This window comes from Paralichthys olivaceus, chromosome 14 (genome assembly GCF_024713975.1).
Source record: "Paralichthys olivaceus isolate ysfri-2021 chromosome 14, ASM2471397v2, whole genome shotgun sequence".
In the NCBI taxonomy this organism is placed as follows: domain Eukaryota; kingdom Metazoa; phylum Chordata; class Actinopteri; order Pleuronectiformes; family Paralichthyidae; genus Paralichthys; species Paralichthys olivaceus.
Genome location: NC_091106.1, coordinates 8,692,122 through 8,708,672, shown reverse-complemented (window position 1 = coordinate 8,708,672; position 16,551 = coordinate 8,692,122). Strand labels below are relative to the sequence as shown.

General features: G+C 42.3%; 2 protein-coding genes across 14 annotated transcripts in view; one reads left to right on the top strand and one right to left on the bottom strand.

Moving 5' to 3' along the window:
* The window catches only part of arid4b (AT-rich interaction domain 4B), a 49,957-nt gene extending 37,459 nt beyond the window's left edge, over window positions 1-12,498 (bottom strand). For 7 of the 11 annotated variants that reach the window (XM_069539269.1, XM_069539271.1, XM_069539273.1 and 4 more), the window contains exon 1: window positions 2,067-2,208. The gene's annotated coding sequence lies outside the window, so the exon portion shown is untranslated. Of the gene's footprint in view, window positions 1-1,817; window positions 1,918-2,066; window positions 2,209-7,856; window positions 7,922-12,383 lie in introns of those variants that run through there. The other 4 variants (XM_069539270.1, XM_069539272.1, XM_069539277.1 and 1 more) reach the window with 3 other exon arrangements.
* ggps1 (geranylgeranyl diphosphate synthase 1) lies at window positions 775-14,531 on the top strand. 3 transcript variants are annotated; one of them, XM_020106662.2, is made up of 4 exons: window positions 775-1,459; window positions 4,563-4,660; window positions 5,919-5,989; window positions 12,942-14,531. In XM_020106662.2, the coding sequence occupies exons 2-4, from the start codon at window positions 4,588-4,590 to the stop codon at window positions 13,743-13,745; spliced, it is 948 nt and encodes a 315-aa protein (XP_019962221.1). In that variant the 5' UTR covers window positions 775-1,459; window positions 4,563-4,587; the 3' UTR covers window positions 13,746-14,531. The 3 variants fall into 3 exon arrangements, with proteins under 3 accessions (XP_019962221.1, XP_019962219.1, XP_019962220.1); XM_020106660.2 differs by lacking the exon at window positions 775-1,459 and adding an exon at window positions 2,249-2,963; XM_020106661.2 differs by lacking the exon at window positions 775-1,459 and adding an exon at window positions 2,636-2,963 and having other exon boundaries at window positions 4,568-4,660.
* Window positions 14,532-16,551: the final 2,020 nt, after the last annotated feature.

The window sequence follows — 16,551 nt, the reverse complement described above, 5'->3', positions numbered from 1 at the left end:
GTTATGATGACATCACTTCTTCTGGATGCCACGCGAAAAAAAAAGAGAAGCTGGGCGGTGGATGAACGCAACACATCGTCTGCACATGAAATCTCTTCCCGGGGGGAAAGCGAGGTTCACTCTGAACCGAAGCTGTAATTGATTCTAAAAGTTGAACGATCATTTGCTTAAATAAGCCTGACTAATGCAGTGGGCTGATGGCATGCGTGTTTGAGCTTTCGAGCCACATTCCCCAACAATATCTGTGTTGCGAAGTAAAGCCGTGGCAGGCTGATCACTCTCATTCGCAGAGCCCTTAAAGCCGTTTATGTAATGCCCAGTGTACTGTAGTCAGCCAGGGAGGGAGGGAGGCAGTCAACCCGGGGCTTGTGGCTGCGAAGGGCGGGCAAACACGAAGTAACCAGCCGCTTTCCAGAGAGGCGACCCCCCTCTCTCGGGTGACAATCGCGCTGATAATGTGGCGGTTTGTGGAGGAGTGATAGACAGTGAGAGCCACACGGGTGCTCGGGTTTGTGGGTCGGGCAGCGTGCTGTGCCTGCTTGTCTGCACTGCACTGGCTATACAGCAGAGGATGACGCCATTTCTGTAGCTGACAGTCGGCTACAACACTTCAGCGCACAAACACTGGGGATTGCGGGAGCGGTGCTAACAATTCACCTGCCCGCGCTACAGCCATTTCTGTCAAGCGTCTCTTGTCTTCTCCCTTTTTCTTAAAAAACACAACCTGCTTCGAGGCGGCTGCTCCTTTACCCCTTTCGTTTCTGTGCCTCGTCTCGGTGCGCTGCTCTTCTGCGGAGAGTGCACTCGACAGCAGCGGCAACAACACGCAGCTTGTGGGCAGACAAACGCAACCCAGACCTTTAGAGACATATTCAATAATACAGAAAGCTGGGCCGAGTGGAGAGGAGTCAGTCGTCCAGCGAGAGAGAAACAGAAAAAGTCACTTTGTCTCTCCTCAAAATGTTCCCCGTATCGACTGGTCTGGCTTTTTCGCTGACTGAGAGAGGTCTGCTCCTGACAAAGAAACAAGTCGACGGAGCGGTTCGCAACAAGGTCAAGCTTGTGCGGGGAGAGCCGTGGAAAAAAGGCGCAGCGACATCTCGTTAATACCCACAACATTTCATTATCGTAAGAGAAGCCAAGGTCGCAGCCCTCGTTTGTGTCGGTGAGCGATCCGCGGAGGATACAATGTCACCCGCCCCAGACGATCCGCTGGAGAGTGACTGACCACCGCCGACAATAACAGCCCGAGCCTCGACCATCTTTCCCCCCCGATGCTCCGAAAACACACGGTCAACTAAAACACCGACTCCATTTAAAGCTTCCCCCTCGTGATTCCTGCAGCCGCGGTGATGTTGTAAAAAATACTGGTCACGCACACGCAACACTGGGAATAGTCTCCTCTGAGCAGAGGGGAAAATAGTCCACCTCACATCCAATATCACGACCGATCAAACGGGTGAGTTCCTCGACACAAGCCTGCCCGTCTTCCTCCTCCAGCCCACACCGGGACGAGTCGACCGTGAGAGGCTAACGACACTGGTGTGGTGGTGGTGACACAAAAGAAAACCCCCCGACGATGTACCATGTACCTGCGAAACTACACACCGCTAACTCGACGAATCACATCCCGCGGCGATGTCGGGCTTATGCAGATCCGTGTAATATCACTTTTGACGGCTGAGACAGGCGACGACCAGCCCCTCCGAGGATTCCTCCGCTGAACAACACAACACCCCCCCACCCGGCGGTGCTCGTCCAGCGAGGCTCGCGACTGGTCAACCCCCGGGGGTAGCATAACCTTTCCCTGCGCTCACCATCTTAATCCGGGCTGGCTTTAACACCGTAACTTTGTTACCGAGCCGAGCAAGTTGTCTCTGTATTCTCGACAGCTCTCCTCCGGCACAGTCGCCTACGAATTCATTCATTTCCTCAAATCCCATCGCAGCGTTAGTTAACAAGTTAGCTAACGTCAAGGTTGGCATGGTAGCAGCAGGGGGAAGAAGCGAGCTGGTGAAAAATGTTGCAAATAGCGATGGCTTTTACCGAGCAAAAACAACACTCACCTACGCCGTCAAGTTGAGAAACACTTCTGCTCGTCGACGAAAGGGTATCAGTAATCCATGCGGACATTTATGTGCGGAATATGAGGTTTTCTCGTCGGCTCCTGGTATTCGCTGGATGCGGATGGTAAAAGTGGGTTTTCGCAGAGCGCTGCTGTTTGTCTCGAGTAGCTCCTCTAGCCTAGCTCTGTGTGATCCTCTGCCCGCCCCCCGAGCGCGATTGACGGCCACGCTAACCCCGCCTCCGGCAAATCCACGCTCGTCCATTGGATGTCGCGCCGAAGGGAAACGCCTCAGCGCCAGATGATTGGTCGATCGGGCAGAAAAAATATCCTCAGTGGAGTGTGTGAAGTCATCTGCTGAAAAACTACAACCCCCAGCGTTCCAACACACGGTGTGTTCGATCTGCTGCACAGGCTGTCCCGACAACGCAGACACGCGTTTTTTTCCCCTATTGCTGAAAAGGCGGGGTCAGTTACAGGGTGCTGTAGATAACTGCAACACAGTGTCCGCGGCACCCATGTTCCATTCCCCACCCACCCTGCGCCTGCTCCGTGAGGAAACCGAGGCGCATATATGGACCGCCTCTAAGCTAGCTTGTGTTGAGAGGTGTTTGTACACTGATCGGCTGTAGCGGCGGTAGCTTAGCACAGCATCCGGTTAGTTAGCCTGTGACACACGGGACTAAAGATACTATGACAGTGTGCATGTGGCAGTAATATCGTGTGCCTCTGTCGACTAGCGATATAGTGGAAAGTTTAAATTTCGTAAAGGAAAGAAAAATAATGCTATAACGGTGCTATACCGGCGCGTATGTTTTAGCCTACTAATGCTAGTTAGCAGTGTGGCTAACAGCAGCACAGGACCGGCTTGTCAGCAGACAGACAGACCTCGTCGAAGGTGGGTGGTGTCTAGGAAATTAGCCGGATGTTTGTAGAATTTGGGTCTTTGTGAGTTAAACTTCATTTGAATTGTCTTCTAAGTTTTACTTAACTCATACGTTCTATTTTGCAAATTTTCAACATAAAAAGTGTCAACACTTCCGAGTGTAAGGAAGGAAGAGACATGACTGAACTTTGAAATGTGGTTGTTTTAAAGTGATATTTAAACTCGATGGCAAATTATGTTATAATATATAATATTATATGCAATGTTAAGTGTGGTGGCATAAAGAGTTTTAGGTCTATTGCAGGGCTCTGGGATTTGCATTTTCTTTATTTTTATTATAATGAATTTATATTTTCTGTTAGCTATTTCAAATTTACATTTCCCCTATTAAACTAGTAACACTTTTATCTACATTCCAGCTTATCATCTGTGATGACTTGGTTAAAAAACTAAGGAACATGTCTTCCCCAATACAATGTTGCACTGTCTCTGTATTTTAACTTGGTGGAAATCATGCAGCGTTATGTTATTTTACAGAAAATGTTCCAGTAGTCTGATAATTAATTTGATAATTTAGTGAGAATAAGCTTCAGTGGATGGTTCTTTTTGAGCTGAATTGTTATTTTAGTAAAACACCAGTTTCACACTTATAGTTGAAGTGTATGATGTATTTTGGGGCTTTTATAAGATTAAACATAAATTGCCTTCCTGAGTCAGTTTTTTATTGGTTGGAATGATGTACTGCTTATGACAGCCGGACCTTTCTAGTAGTATTGCTGCTTCGCTCCTCATCAGTTTGTGTGATTCACAACTTAATCTAGTCATGTGATGAATGTGTTGCCATACTTGAGGGAATTCATGACTCTGCACATGTGTCAGACTCCCAGTTCATTACGTCATGAACTTCATTTATCACATTTGTCAATACCTATAATTCTTTGTTTGGTTTAGATGAAAAGGGCAGTTTTCAAAGTAAAGCTTTCCCCTGTATATAATCTCCATTCTGAAATGTGTTCTGTAATGGCTGTATCTACTCAAGACTGGTTCCCCATGCTGTCAGTTTAGATAGTTTTTAATATAAGATAGATGTTAAGTATTCGTATGGTCCAAAACCTGTCCATTTTGTGGGTGGGGGGTGCTGATTGGGACATGAAATGAGACTGGTGTGCATGGAACATCTCCCAGCGGCAACATATATTGTATAGTTTACTGTATCATATATTGATTACTAGATGACTTTATCCTGTATATTGTGTATAATTTAGTTCAAAATACTATGCATGTAACGTTCCTATTCCTCACAGCGACAAACCTCTGGTCGTCTCATCTGTCACTGTGGTTTTGTAAAACTAGCTCCTACTAGTTATAGGATGTAATGTTTTGGATTTTGTGTGCATGTCATTTGTCATCTGTTTGGTTTAACTTGATCTATGAGAGACCATTCACTTCTGCACTGCATTAGGCCCTTTTCAGACCAGCTATAAATATCAATCTTGGGTGATGAAGTTGACATCTTTAAGTACAGATCTACCACATTGAAGGACCCAGGTGACATCATCTGGCTCACTTCATCCTCCAACAACAGTCTTACAACATTTCTTTTTCCTCCAGTGTAGATTTTTGTACATTTGAAGCAATGGATTGTGACTCAGGAGCAGCCTCTGAGCGAATTCTGTTGGAGCCATACAAGTACTTGTTGCAACTGCCAGGTGAGTCTTTTTCATTGACTAGTGGGAGTCATAGAGGGATGCAGCTGAAAGATCATCAAGAGCCATGCATGCTGCTAATGAGCCTTAGATCCATCACAGCCTTTACATAATGCAGTGTACACACAGAAGACATTACATGAGCTTGAACGTAAAGGCATTAAATTAATCCATTATAACAGTTCAGTCTGTAATCAAACTACATGATGTTTTAAGTTGTGCGGGCACGACATCTGTCTGATGTAGCACTTAAATTAAAAATCTGTGTTTTGGCAGCAGCATATGGTCTCAAATATGTTCTAGAAATGATGCTGTCAAGGCCTAAATTATGTTTGTTATTTTCACCATTGAAACTGGGGGCAATGATTTGAACAAGACATGTTCATAAAATAAGAGTTTGAAAATGTTTAAATTGTAAAAAAATAAACAGCTATGTACATGTTTAACATCTCAGTATTGTCAAGGCTAAGTTGTCTCAACCACCTCATTTGCTGCAGTTTAGGAGACCACCTTTATTATTTGTTTCTTCAGGTCTGCTCTGTCACTTTTTGTCTGTGGAGAAGTGACTGATCTAACACCACAGGTTCATGTGTTAAAGTAAATAGGACAAGTCCACTGAGTCTCAGTTTGGAGAAATGTTGCACTGTGTCATTTAGGCTCATATGATTCCATCATTGACTTTAAATTTCAGGGGTTTTAAACGTGGGAGTTTGTCATACTTCCATGTTAATCCACGCTCACTGCTGCTTTTGTGTGAGGCTGATAATTACTCTGTTAAGATGATGCTTGCTGAACTAACAGTGAGGGTGAGGTCAGTATCATGAATAGGGGGGAAAAGTTAGGACAATTCCAAGGGCCCCTGAATTCAAATAATGAATTGCATACTGTATGCAGACTGTTGCATGTACAATTTACTAGCAGTAAATATTGTACTAGTATTGAACCACAAGAAGCAAGACAGGTGCAAGCCTTTAAAAATTCCTGGCAGCGCCCCTGGTCATGAACATTTGTTTCTTTGGGAGTCTGTTGCTATTGCCCACTAGCTGTGTCAATAAAGACCTCAACAAATATCTGTGATGTAAAGACTTAAAAGGAAAATACTAATATCAGCAATAAGACTCCATTGTTTAACACAGGATGAGCTTATGATTTGCTACAGTAGTTCTTATGGAGGACGCAGTTTTTACTTCTCTTTGCTGACTATAGTCCATATGTCTAAATATTAAAACAATTGAGATTTTGTTTTCTGCTCTCTCCTCAGGAAAGCAAGTGAGAACAAAACTGGCCCAAGCATTCAACCACTGGCTCAATGTTCCAGAGGACAAACTGCAGGTGAGAAAGCAGCCATTTCAAGTCTCTTAACATTCAGAGGGTATATTGTTGTAGATGGGACCAGGCAAGTGAAATTATGCTGTGTTCATCCTGAAGCAATTAATATTTTAATGCAACCAGTGTGTTTTCAGCTGAATATAAATGTAAAGCTTGGGATGTTGATGCAGCTGAGGATCAAGTGGAATACATTCTATATTTGTTTGATCTTTTAGTTATGTAGATGATGCTCCTGCTGCAGAGTTGGGAGATACATTAGTCTGTTATTTTTCCCAACATGTAGTCAGTAGATTAGCTGTTTTTAAGAACTGATTGGGAGGTTTTACTGCATAAAGGCACTGCCTGTTTCCTCTAAGTCAATGACCACATCATAGATTTTTTGGAACAAATCAAAAGGATCAAGTGTTGCTGTGGTGAAAGGCTGTTGAGCCAGTTGAAGAACAATGGACATCACTTGATGTGATTTAAGTTGGTTTTAGACATGAATGCCAGCAGATCTCTTGAAAATTAGGTTTGTATATTTTTTTGTAGTTTGTCTTTCACAAATGAAGAACACAGCAGGAGATTGTTCGGGTCAGATGCGTTATCACCAACAGTTAAAATGTCCTAGACATTCAGGCAAGGGATAGTGCCTTTGTAGAGCCTACAAGTTGTAAGACAATATATTTAAAATCCACTGTGGAAAGCACAGTGTTTTTGTTTACAGCACATAAACAATGACATCACCTCTCATCACCAAGAGAACTTTCCAAGTTGACATCGTTGTAGGCATCTTCTACATGTATGAAACCTCTTTTTCATCCAGAGAAATTTCACCCTCCTCTATTGACATTTTACTCAGAGGCTGGCGGTCAAAGTTCTGAAAAGTGTCTGTAGCAACTGACTTGAACATTTGCATTCTCGCTAGCAGCCCCAGCAGCTTTCATGAAGCTGTGTCAGATCAAGACATCAGGTGCTGTGTTGTGTTCACGTCACTTCAGGGTTTTATTGAACCATTTGCAAGACACATTTCTTATCTTCAGAAAAACAAGAGCTGCTATTAATCTTGAAAGAGAATAAGGAAACAAAAATTAAATTAAATACGACAGAATGACTGTAGTTATTCTCTAAAAAGTCACTAATTATTGAATTTTGCTTCTTGAATCATTAGTATTATGATTCAAAGAATCAGTGAAATTTGCCCACTGTGGGTTCATTAAAAAAACTTGCACTGTTTGTTCTCTGTTTGCTGTTACAACCACTGTTTCATTTAAATGTGTCAACTCACGACTCAGGGTTTTCTATTTGCTCATCAGGGGCACATTAACAATAAATTTATTTATTAATATCATTAACAGCTCTTTTCCAAATTATGTAGGAAAGTAAAACAAAGGGTAGTAAAACAGTGCCAGCTGGAAATGTCACTGTTGGCCACAATACAAACAAATAAATTATACAATAGAACCATAATACAATTTCCATTCATTGAAGAGGATGAACCTTCCCACAAAAACAGTGTTTATCATTTCTGTTAAGATTAATAGCATTTGCTGTTAAACAACATTATAGATTTTCCACACTCACTTATAGACGGACAGTGACTATATGTTTATAGTTTCCATACTTAAAATAATTATTTTTGTTTTGTATTAGAACGTGTCTGGCACAAAAAATGTATGAGATACACTTTACTGTGAAAATCTACTTTCACTCTCCTCAGTTTCCTGTCTTGTTGCCCATGTTGTGGATCTATCTTTGCCTTTATGAGTGTGTGTGTGTGTGTGTGTGTGTGTGTGTGTGTGTGTGTGTGTGTGTGTGTGTGTGTGTGTGTGTGTGTGTGTGTGTGTGTGTGTGTGTGTGTGTGTGCGCATGCTGGTCATGTGATACTCACCCCTCCAACAAGTACTACTCAGACAAATGGCAGAAGTTCTCTCTCCTCTCATTCCTCAGCATCATCTGGAAAGAACAAAAAAATATTTGAGCAGGAATCTGCTGAGTTTCTAATTAGAAAGAGTGGTGTTGTGTTTCCGGAGAGAGTGAAAGTAAGACGTCCTCATGAGTTGAGGTGTCATTAAATTATTCACTAATCTTTTTTAACTTACTTCATGTGAGCTGCTGTCGAGCCAGATGCTGTGAAATCGAGTTGATTCCCAAGGCTTTAAAGTATTACCACATGATATTAATCCTTTAAAAATTTTAATTTGGAAGTCAGATGTCTGTCCTTAAAACTGTACTGCAATTTTTTTACCCTGAAATAGCAGCTTTAAAGTTTAGTTTAGTTTGATGTTACACTGACATGTAATAGTGAGCATGACGCCACACTCTTCTTGTCTGTTTCTGCTCTATGTATCTGTGGTGAGCGGGTACGATCTCCTGTGAGAGTGTGTAACTGACAGTTTAAACCAGACTGGCACCCAGTAGAGTGCATTCCCCTAAATTCATCAAGCTGCACCATATTACGCACACTCATAGAAATCAGTGAACCATGAATTATCCCGGGTGATGGCGTTGATGCTTTTCCTCACTCATAAATAATTTCAAATTAACTATTCAGGAATTTATTGGTGTTACTGAGAAGGACACTCACTACTGCCCCCTTTGTGAGATCAGGCCATTAACCTAATACTCATAGCATTATCATAGTCCCTCATCTAGTAACTAAGACATGGAGACAAATCTGTGTTGCCTGAATGTACCTAGTGTCATAGTGCAGCATGTTAAGTCTCGCTGTATAATAAAAGCTCCCCACCCATCATGATTACATGTTTTCAGTCCTCAATAAAAAAGAAAACGTAAACAAGTGCTTGCATGTGAAAAACTAATAAAGTTGTCAGTCTCTGCAGATGAATTATTGAATATTATAGATCACACCTGTCACTTCAACCCTCTCACCACTACAATATCCATCTCACACTTTATTATTACAATGGGCTGCATGTCTTCAAAACTAATCAATTCAGTTTGCAAAATTAAAAAGGAGCAATTCAAAATTCAAAGTGGGATTTCTTTTTAAAAAATCACATTCTACGCAGCTGTGATTCTTCACCGAAGTGCTGACATTTTCAATGCAGGAGCTCATGTGCTCCTGGAGGCTACAATATGTTAACTTGAGTTTGACTGATCAGTTTTTGATACACAGATTGTGTCCAGATTCTCTTTTTGTTCTCCTGATAATTCCCCCTCAGACAGAATTTCCATGTTATTGTACAGCAGGCACTTGAGGTTTAATCTACCTCATACATCAAAGAACTATCTCCCCACGTTGCCCTCTCTGTCTCCCCCCTCCCCCCTCTATCGCTGTGTAGCAGCTCTGTAAACTCCTGCTGAACCCATCATGCAGACTGAGAGCACTCCTCTCATCATCATTAGCACACTGCTGCAAAGAAGTCGCCGCCATGGAAACAACCGTTCCTTCAGATAGATTGAGGCAGTGATGGTGGCACACAACCTCATTCATTTTGCAGTGTTTTTCTTTTTTTGCTTTCAAACCCTGTATGTGCTTGTGTGCTGTGTAGTAGGAAATTCCCTCTGTACACATCAGTTGCCTTGCAACCTTTTAGCTGACTGGCTTCCTCTTGTTCTCTCTGACAGTGTAGAAAAGGTTAGCTCTTACATGCTGCCTTCCGTCTTTCACTTTGACAGCATGTGTCATTCGTGGGAATGTCTTCTGCCTCGGGCTCAGAGCTTCTTGTTATAATTAAGTTATCCCTCTCAGACAGGTCATATTTTATACAGCCTGTAATGTGGCAGAGGATTATCATTGCACAGACCAGATAAGAAGTTGTGATGGTATATAAATCGTTGTGCAATAAGGGCTGATCAGGCTAGACAGTGCTTTTGTGATATATTTGCATAGCAGGTTTTTTTTCCCCAGGAAATGGTAGAGTCAGCCTTATATATACTGACACTTCTCATCTTGTGATCAGTTTAGTCGATGAATAAACAACAGCCGCACTGATTAAATATATGAGCTTCACAATTTAAAGTAGCTCCTCTGTTGTGGTATTGAAGTGTATTCTTTTTTTCTGATGACAGTGAAGGTTTGTTTATCTCTAGTAAGCTGGTCCACCTCATCTACAGAACACTGCAGGATCACCCTGTACTGTCAGTTCATTAATTAGGTCAGGGCTCCACTGTCCACATGGTAAAAAGTTTGTCTTTGGCTTCAAGATGTAATACTGTATGTAACAATTCCTTATTCAAATTAAAACCTGCCGTGACAGATGTTATATATTTTGTTTACTTACATTACTAACATTATCCAACAATTTTCAAACTCTGTGAAATCCCCAATTATATTCAAGGTTATGGAACATTTTATTTTGGTTGCCTCTGATATATTTTCCAGGGCACTGGTAGCCAGTAAGCCAGTTGACTGCTTTTTTCTTCCACTGTTTGTATTGGTCCCTCGTAATTGATCAAGATAATTTATTCCTGTTTGCTGCATCATGTTGTTGTTTTGATTGAGAGACCCCTCGTGGCCTAGGTTACATATTTAAACTCAACCATACAATGTCAAAAACAATCCATGTAAGACGTGATTTAAAAAAAACTCAAGATTAAACTGGTTTATGGAGAATTGTACAGAAACTAGTTGACGTTTGCCTTGTTTTGTTACATGTAAACACTACAACCATTGTTCTAGATTCATGACACCATGACTTTTGAAGTCACAGTCCAGTGAGTGTCACAGGACGACTGTGTTACATGACCCTGTTAGTCCTGCTGTCTGACATACTTTTGGTGGTTAACTCAGCACCTTCTGTAGTTCTTCTAATGGAGTGAGGGTTATCTGTGCACATAAGTGACTTGTCTGTTTTAGAGTATTTCCCCTTCAGTATACTGGACCAGTTTGTTGTGAAGGATTCAATACATTCTTAATGGATTACTGATTGTAGCTTTGGCAAACAGTGAGTTCCTACATCAATAACCTCTGGTCATGACCAATGACATCTCTCGGTGCAGTGAAGGCTCTTACACCTCTCTGGGGTCCAGATTTATTTTTGGTCAATTCTGGCAGGTGACTACACTTTTTTTTCTTGAACCTCTTAAAAGCTGTCCTTTTCCCAGGCCCCTCCACAATGAATAGAGTATATCTCTGCAACTACAGGGTCTGTATGACTAATCGTAGTAGAAAGATAACACTTATCAGCTTTCTGCAGAGGTTTAAGCATCAGTATAGACGACACTCGTTCAGAGAAATAACATTTTAGAGTGAATATCCCCTATGAGTTGAATTCACATTACACAGCAAACAATGAATAATCTTGATCCATTACAAGTGTGCATTGTGCAACACAAAACAAACAGTCAACTGGCTAGCAGTGTGCTTTTCCTTCACATACATCGTTTGGCCCAGAAATTTTTGCAGAGACAGGCAAAGCCACGGGTTAAGTGGATGTGACACAACTGAAAAGGTGACCAAAATAAAACGTCCAGTTACCTTGATCAAATTGTGGATTTAAACTTTTGTTGGAAACATTTTGGATAATTTAGGTACACAAGTCAACAAAATGTATATGTCCAGTCTATTTTTAGAAGAACTGTTAAATATTAGATTTCAAAAACCAAACTTACTGGAAAAAATGAAGACTTGGTATCTATATAGAGATAACACAAGTCAGATTTCTGCAGAGATGTCAGCATCAATACAGACAATACTAGGTCAGAGTAAACAAAGATGGAGCACAGCATTAATGAAAGGGTTCATGTCCACTTGAATAAAAGGGAATATCCCCTATGAAATCATGCAGTTGTTGCCCAAAACCTCTAGTAATTCCATCTCACAACATCTTAACATTATCTGTAACACATTTAATCCACCCTTTTAAATTGTCCTTCTCCATATACTTTTTTTTACAGCACAGACTTATAATTCACATAGGCCACAGTCTGTTAGCAATGAGCCTTTGAATCCTCAATTGTGTGTTTGTCTTCTATGTAATAATATTCCTCCCTCGTTTGTGTGTGCATTCATTGTAGCTCTACCAACCACCCCCTCACTCCTCTCTTGTGAGTGGCTCACTGAGGTTGCAGGGTGAGCAAGTGTCGGGGACCCTGCCGAGGGAAAGGTTGCGTTTGGCGGATAAACTGCTCAGCTGGCCCAGTCTTGACCATCTGCCCGATCCACTGAGCGTCTCTTTGTGCTCCCCCAGCCCCGTACAAACAGCTTTCATTACCAGGCCACACCACTTGTGTTTTAAATCAGCGGAGCACTCCAGCAGGCTGCACTGCCAGCTCAGGACAACAGACACCTGATTGACACCCTGGCTGCTTAGTGTCAAATGCCGACCTGAGACAAAGCCATCTTGGGTTTTCAGACAGGATGTGTCACAGAGTATGTCTGTGTGCTACACTGATAAATGACTCTTGACACAAGTTCAGCAAGCATCTTATACCCCAAATACCCTTTACTCACCGCAGCAGTGCATGTGTGTTGTGGTTGTTCCAGGGTCGCAGTGTATCAAAGACGTTGGAGTTCGTCAAGTCCTCAGGCCTCGTCATTCTCTTTAAAGAGAAGGTGAAAGTGCACTAAGAGGACACAGTGGCCCCACCTCTTACAGCTTGGTCATGTGACATTTCCTGTAAACTCATCAGGCCACGGTTGCTCTCGCTTACACGCTCTGTCTCTGCTTCTCTTTCTTTCCGGCACATCTGAGTTTTAAAGCAAACCAGATAAAATGCTTTAATCTGAATGTGATTGTGACAGGCCTGCGGTGTGTCTCCGCTGAACTCTTTATTCTCCCTGACTAACTGCCTGCTTCCATTCATCAACAACTATTTAAGACTTGGTGGAACAGTGAAGACAAGAGTGTAGACATGGCACCCTCTGCTGTTTACACATTGTAATGCATAATTTACACAAAGCTCCTAAGAACCTGTTACTAGTTCAAGAGGAAAGAAAGTTCTTCCTTTAGCAATAATACCTGGAATGCTTAGATGTTTTCATTCATGGATTTGTTTGTATGATTTTTAGGTGATCATCCAGGTGACGGAGATGCTGCACAATGCTAGCCTGCTCATAGATGACATAGAGGACAGCTCCAAGCTGCGGCGTGGCTTCCCCGTGGCCCACAGCATCTACGGTATTCCCTCCGTCATCAACTCAGCCAACTACGTCTACTTCCTGGGATTGGAGAAGGTGCTAACCCTGGAGCATCCCGAGGCCGTCCAAATTTTTACCCAGCAACTGCTGGAGCTGCACCGTGGCCAGGGCCTGGACATCCACTGGAGGGACACCTACACTTGTCCCACTGAGCAGGAATATCGCAACATGGTGCTGCAGAAAACTGGGGGGCTCTTTGGTTTGGCTGTGGGCCTGATGCAGCTCTTCTCAGATTGGAAACAAGACCTGAAACCGCTACTGGACACACTGGGTCTCTTCTTCCAGATCCGCGATGACTACGCCAACCTGAGCTCCCACAAGTACAGCGAGAACAAAAGCTTCTGCGAGGACCTCACAGAGGGCAAGTTCTCTTTTCCCATCATTCATGCCATATGGTCGCGTCCAGAGAGCACCCAAGTGCAGAACATCCTGAGGCAGCGCACGGAGAACATGGACATCAAAAGGTACTGCGTGGACTACCTGGAGAAGATCGGCTCGTTTGCCTACACCCGTCAAACTCTGCGTGACCTGGAGGTGGAGGCATACAGTTTCATCGAGCAGTGTGGGGGGAACCCTCAACTGGAGAGCCTGATCAAACACCTCAGCAAAATGCATCACAAGGCTGAAGCAACGGCAGAGTCCAATCCTGAGCCGCACTCCAGCCAAAACCACTGACCTCAACCAGCTGTCACTGCTGCATTACCAATATAACAACCCTGCACACTCCACAAACACACGAGCTTCACTGATAACACTGATGCAGACATACACAGTCCTAAGAAAGCACAACACACACGCAATTTTACGAGTCACAATCATAAGTTGAACACATGAATTCTGGTAGACAGCTTTGACTGCATTCAGAAGCAGTCCCAAATGTTGCCTTTATCTTCTGTGCTAGATAGAATCCTCCAAGTGTTGCTTAACAAAGTACTCATCACCAATTTTTATATCTATGTGTATCACGCCATCAATGGAATCAAATGGATGAATCAAAATACAAAAGAATTTCCAACAGACTTAAGTTTCCTTCTCATGACAATGAAAAAAGCTTGACATGAGCACTTGATGAGCGATACAGTGCATATAAATGTATTTTCTTATGTTTTGCCACCAAATTGAAACTTGTGTATGTAGCGCAGAGTGAATGCTGGGTGTGTTATTTAAAATAAGATTGGATTGATGTGTTGAGTGTATGATGTGTGATTTGTGGATACTTAATCCTGAAGCCGCCAGAGTGCCAATCCTGTGGAAAACACCTGCAACTTGTTATGTAACATGCTGGTATCATATTCAAAGCAGCACTCAAGTTGTTTTTGCTCAGCTGTTTATGAATATTGTGTCGATGCTTTGGTTTATTGTTCAGATTCAGCACAGCTCTTCACATCTCCAATCTTTTGAACGGGGACTTTGTGCTGTTGTTCTTTGCATCTATTGAATAAAACCAACATTGAAGAATAACCTGCAGGCTCGTCTGACTCCTAAAACAAAGTTCTACATGTGTCTGAGGAAAAAGACAGTCTGGTCGTCACTGCTTTGAACTGAACATGTTTTGAGGTGAGAGGGAAGAAGGGCAACTCTCCTCTAGTGATGAGCAGCGCCATCTACTGAGCACATATGTGTAACTAAATTAGAATTTGTGTCAGTGCCTTTTCCTGAAGTTAAGGTCTCCTCCCTGCACTGGTCTTGATCTCATGGGTAGAAAGTTTCCACATTATTGAAAAGTGTAAAAAAAAAAAAAAGTAAATAAAGGCTGAGATTCCAACTATTATCTTTACTGCTTATCCTTTGAGGGTTGTGGGGGGAGCTGAAGCCATATAAAATATTAATAAAATATAATAAAATATTTAAAAAAAAACAAGAATAACATGTAACATGAGAAATAATGGGACTCAGATATTCCTTCATATGTCTTTCTTGACAGAAGTCTTTCAATACGGTCTTAAGTCTCAAATTTAACTTGTTGAAACCTGCAGAAAACCTGCCGGGGTCTTGCTCCCACAAATTCACCCCAAACGTGCAAACACACCTCAAACACAAGGAGCCACGATTATCCACACTATATTCAATCATAAGTCTTCCCCTGCGGCCTCGGATCCATGTGTGATACTTAAGTGCGAACATGCTGAACAGTGCAAGATGTGAGGTGAGCTGACTATAAAACAACCTGCTGCATGTTTACTTTTGAGGAATCTAGTCACAGGGTGGGGCCTATGGATGTGGTTGGTGTTTTTATCATCACCACAGGGCACCAGTCATTTAAACCCTGTATTATCTGTTTATACTGTTGTGGGTTTTGTCCTGAGCTGCTGAAAAGGCAGCGCAGCCCTGTGGACAGAGGCTATCTGTCCCAGGCAGCTCTGTTGACTCACTGAAGCTATTGCTCCTGACAGCTGCAATTCAATTAATTGTGTGGGAGTTTTTCTTTTGGGGGAGGAGGGGATTGAGTTGAGACTCGTCTGAAAATCTATTCATCAAAATGTCAAATTCTTGAGAATCTAGGGGACCAGCTCCTTCGCTAATTTTCCTTCCAAGCAGCCACAAGTGCGGGAAAAGTGTGATGCAAATGCTTCCTCTGATTTGATAAACAGCCGAGACGTATGAAGTGGCTGTTTTGCAGAGCTGACTTAAGTCCATCACAATAATCAAAGCCTCTCACGGTTCTCATTTCTCCTCTCCCACTCTCTGGGTCGACTAGATTGATTTTCTCCACCCACAGCGTCTGAGTTCTCTTTGGGAGCAAAACAGAATAGGTTTTTGTGTGTGGAGCGACAAGGCTCGCTCACCGTCTCTCTCATCCTCTGCAAGCTTTGGATTATTTATCACTAGGCTGCGCTTTACACATTTGTGTTGCTTGGTAGCACTCCAGCGGATATTTCATAAATATTCTTGTGGCAGCAACACAAGTTTGAAAACCTCATTGCTGAGAATGGGAATAGATGCTGGATGAATAGATAGATTAGATGGGGGGGGGGGTTGGGGGGGTTATGACCCCTCCAATAATCAATACCGACCTGCAGGACCCCCAATAATCACATCATCCCACTGAAAGAAAAATATTTCCTTTTAGAAATAAAACTGTTATGATAAAGTGGTTGTTTTTCTCGATTCAGTTAATGCAGCACGAACAAAGACTTTCTATATCCTCATTTTTTTTATACTTTGCCTAAAAGCTACTTGGTATTATCTCTTTATGATGCACAAATTATTGTTTTATTATTTCAAAGGGATTTCAAGTGTAATAAGTAGTAATTTAGAAATTACCCAGAGTGTTTTTGACCTTATTTGACCCAATGTTCAACCCAAAGTTACACCCTTTCATTCTACTAAATTTAAATTTCACCGTCTGGAGTTATTTTACCTTTTATTTTTGAATGTACTCACTATAGTTAAGCTTTCTGCAGTTTCTTTCTGGTGCACTTTGTTTGACAGATGTACAGTTTGACACATTCACACCTCAGAGCTGCTGGAACAGCAGTCA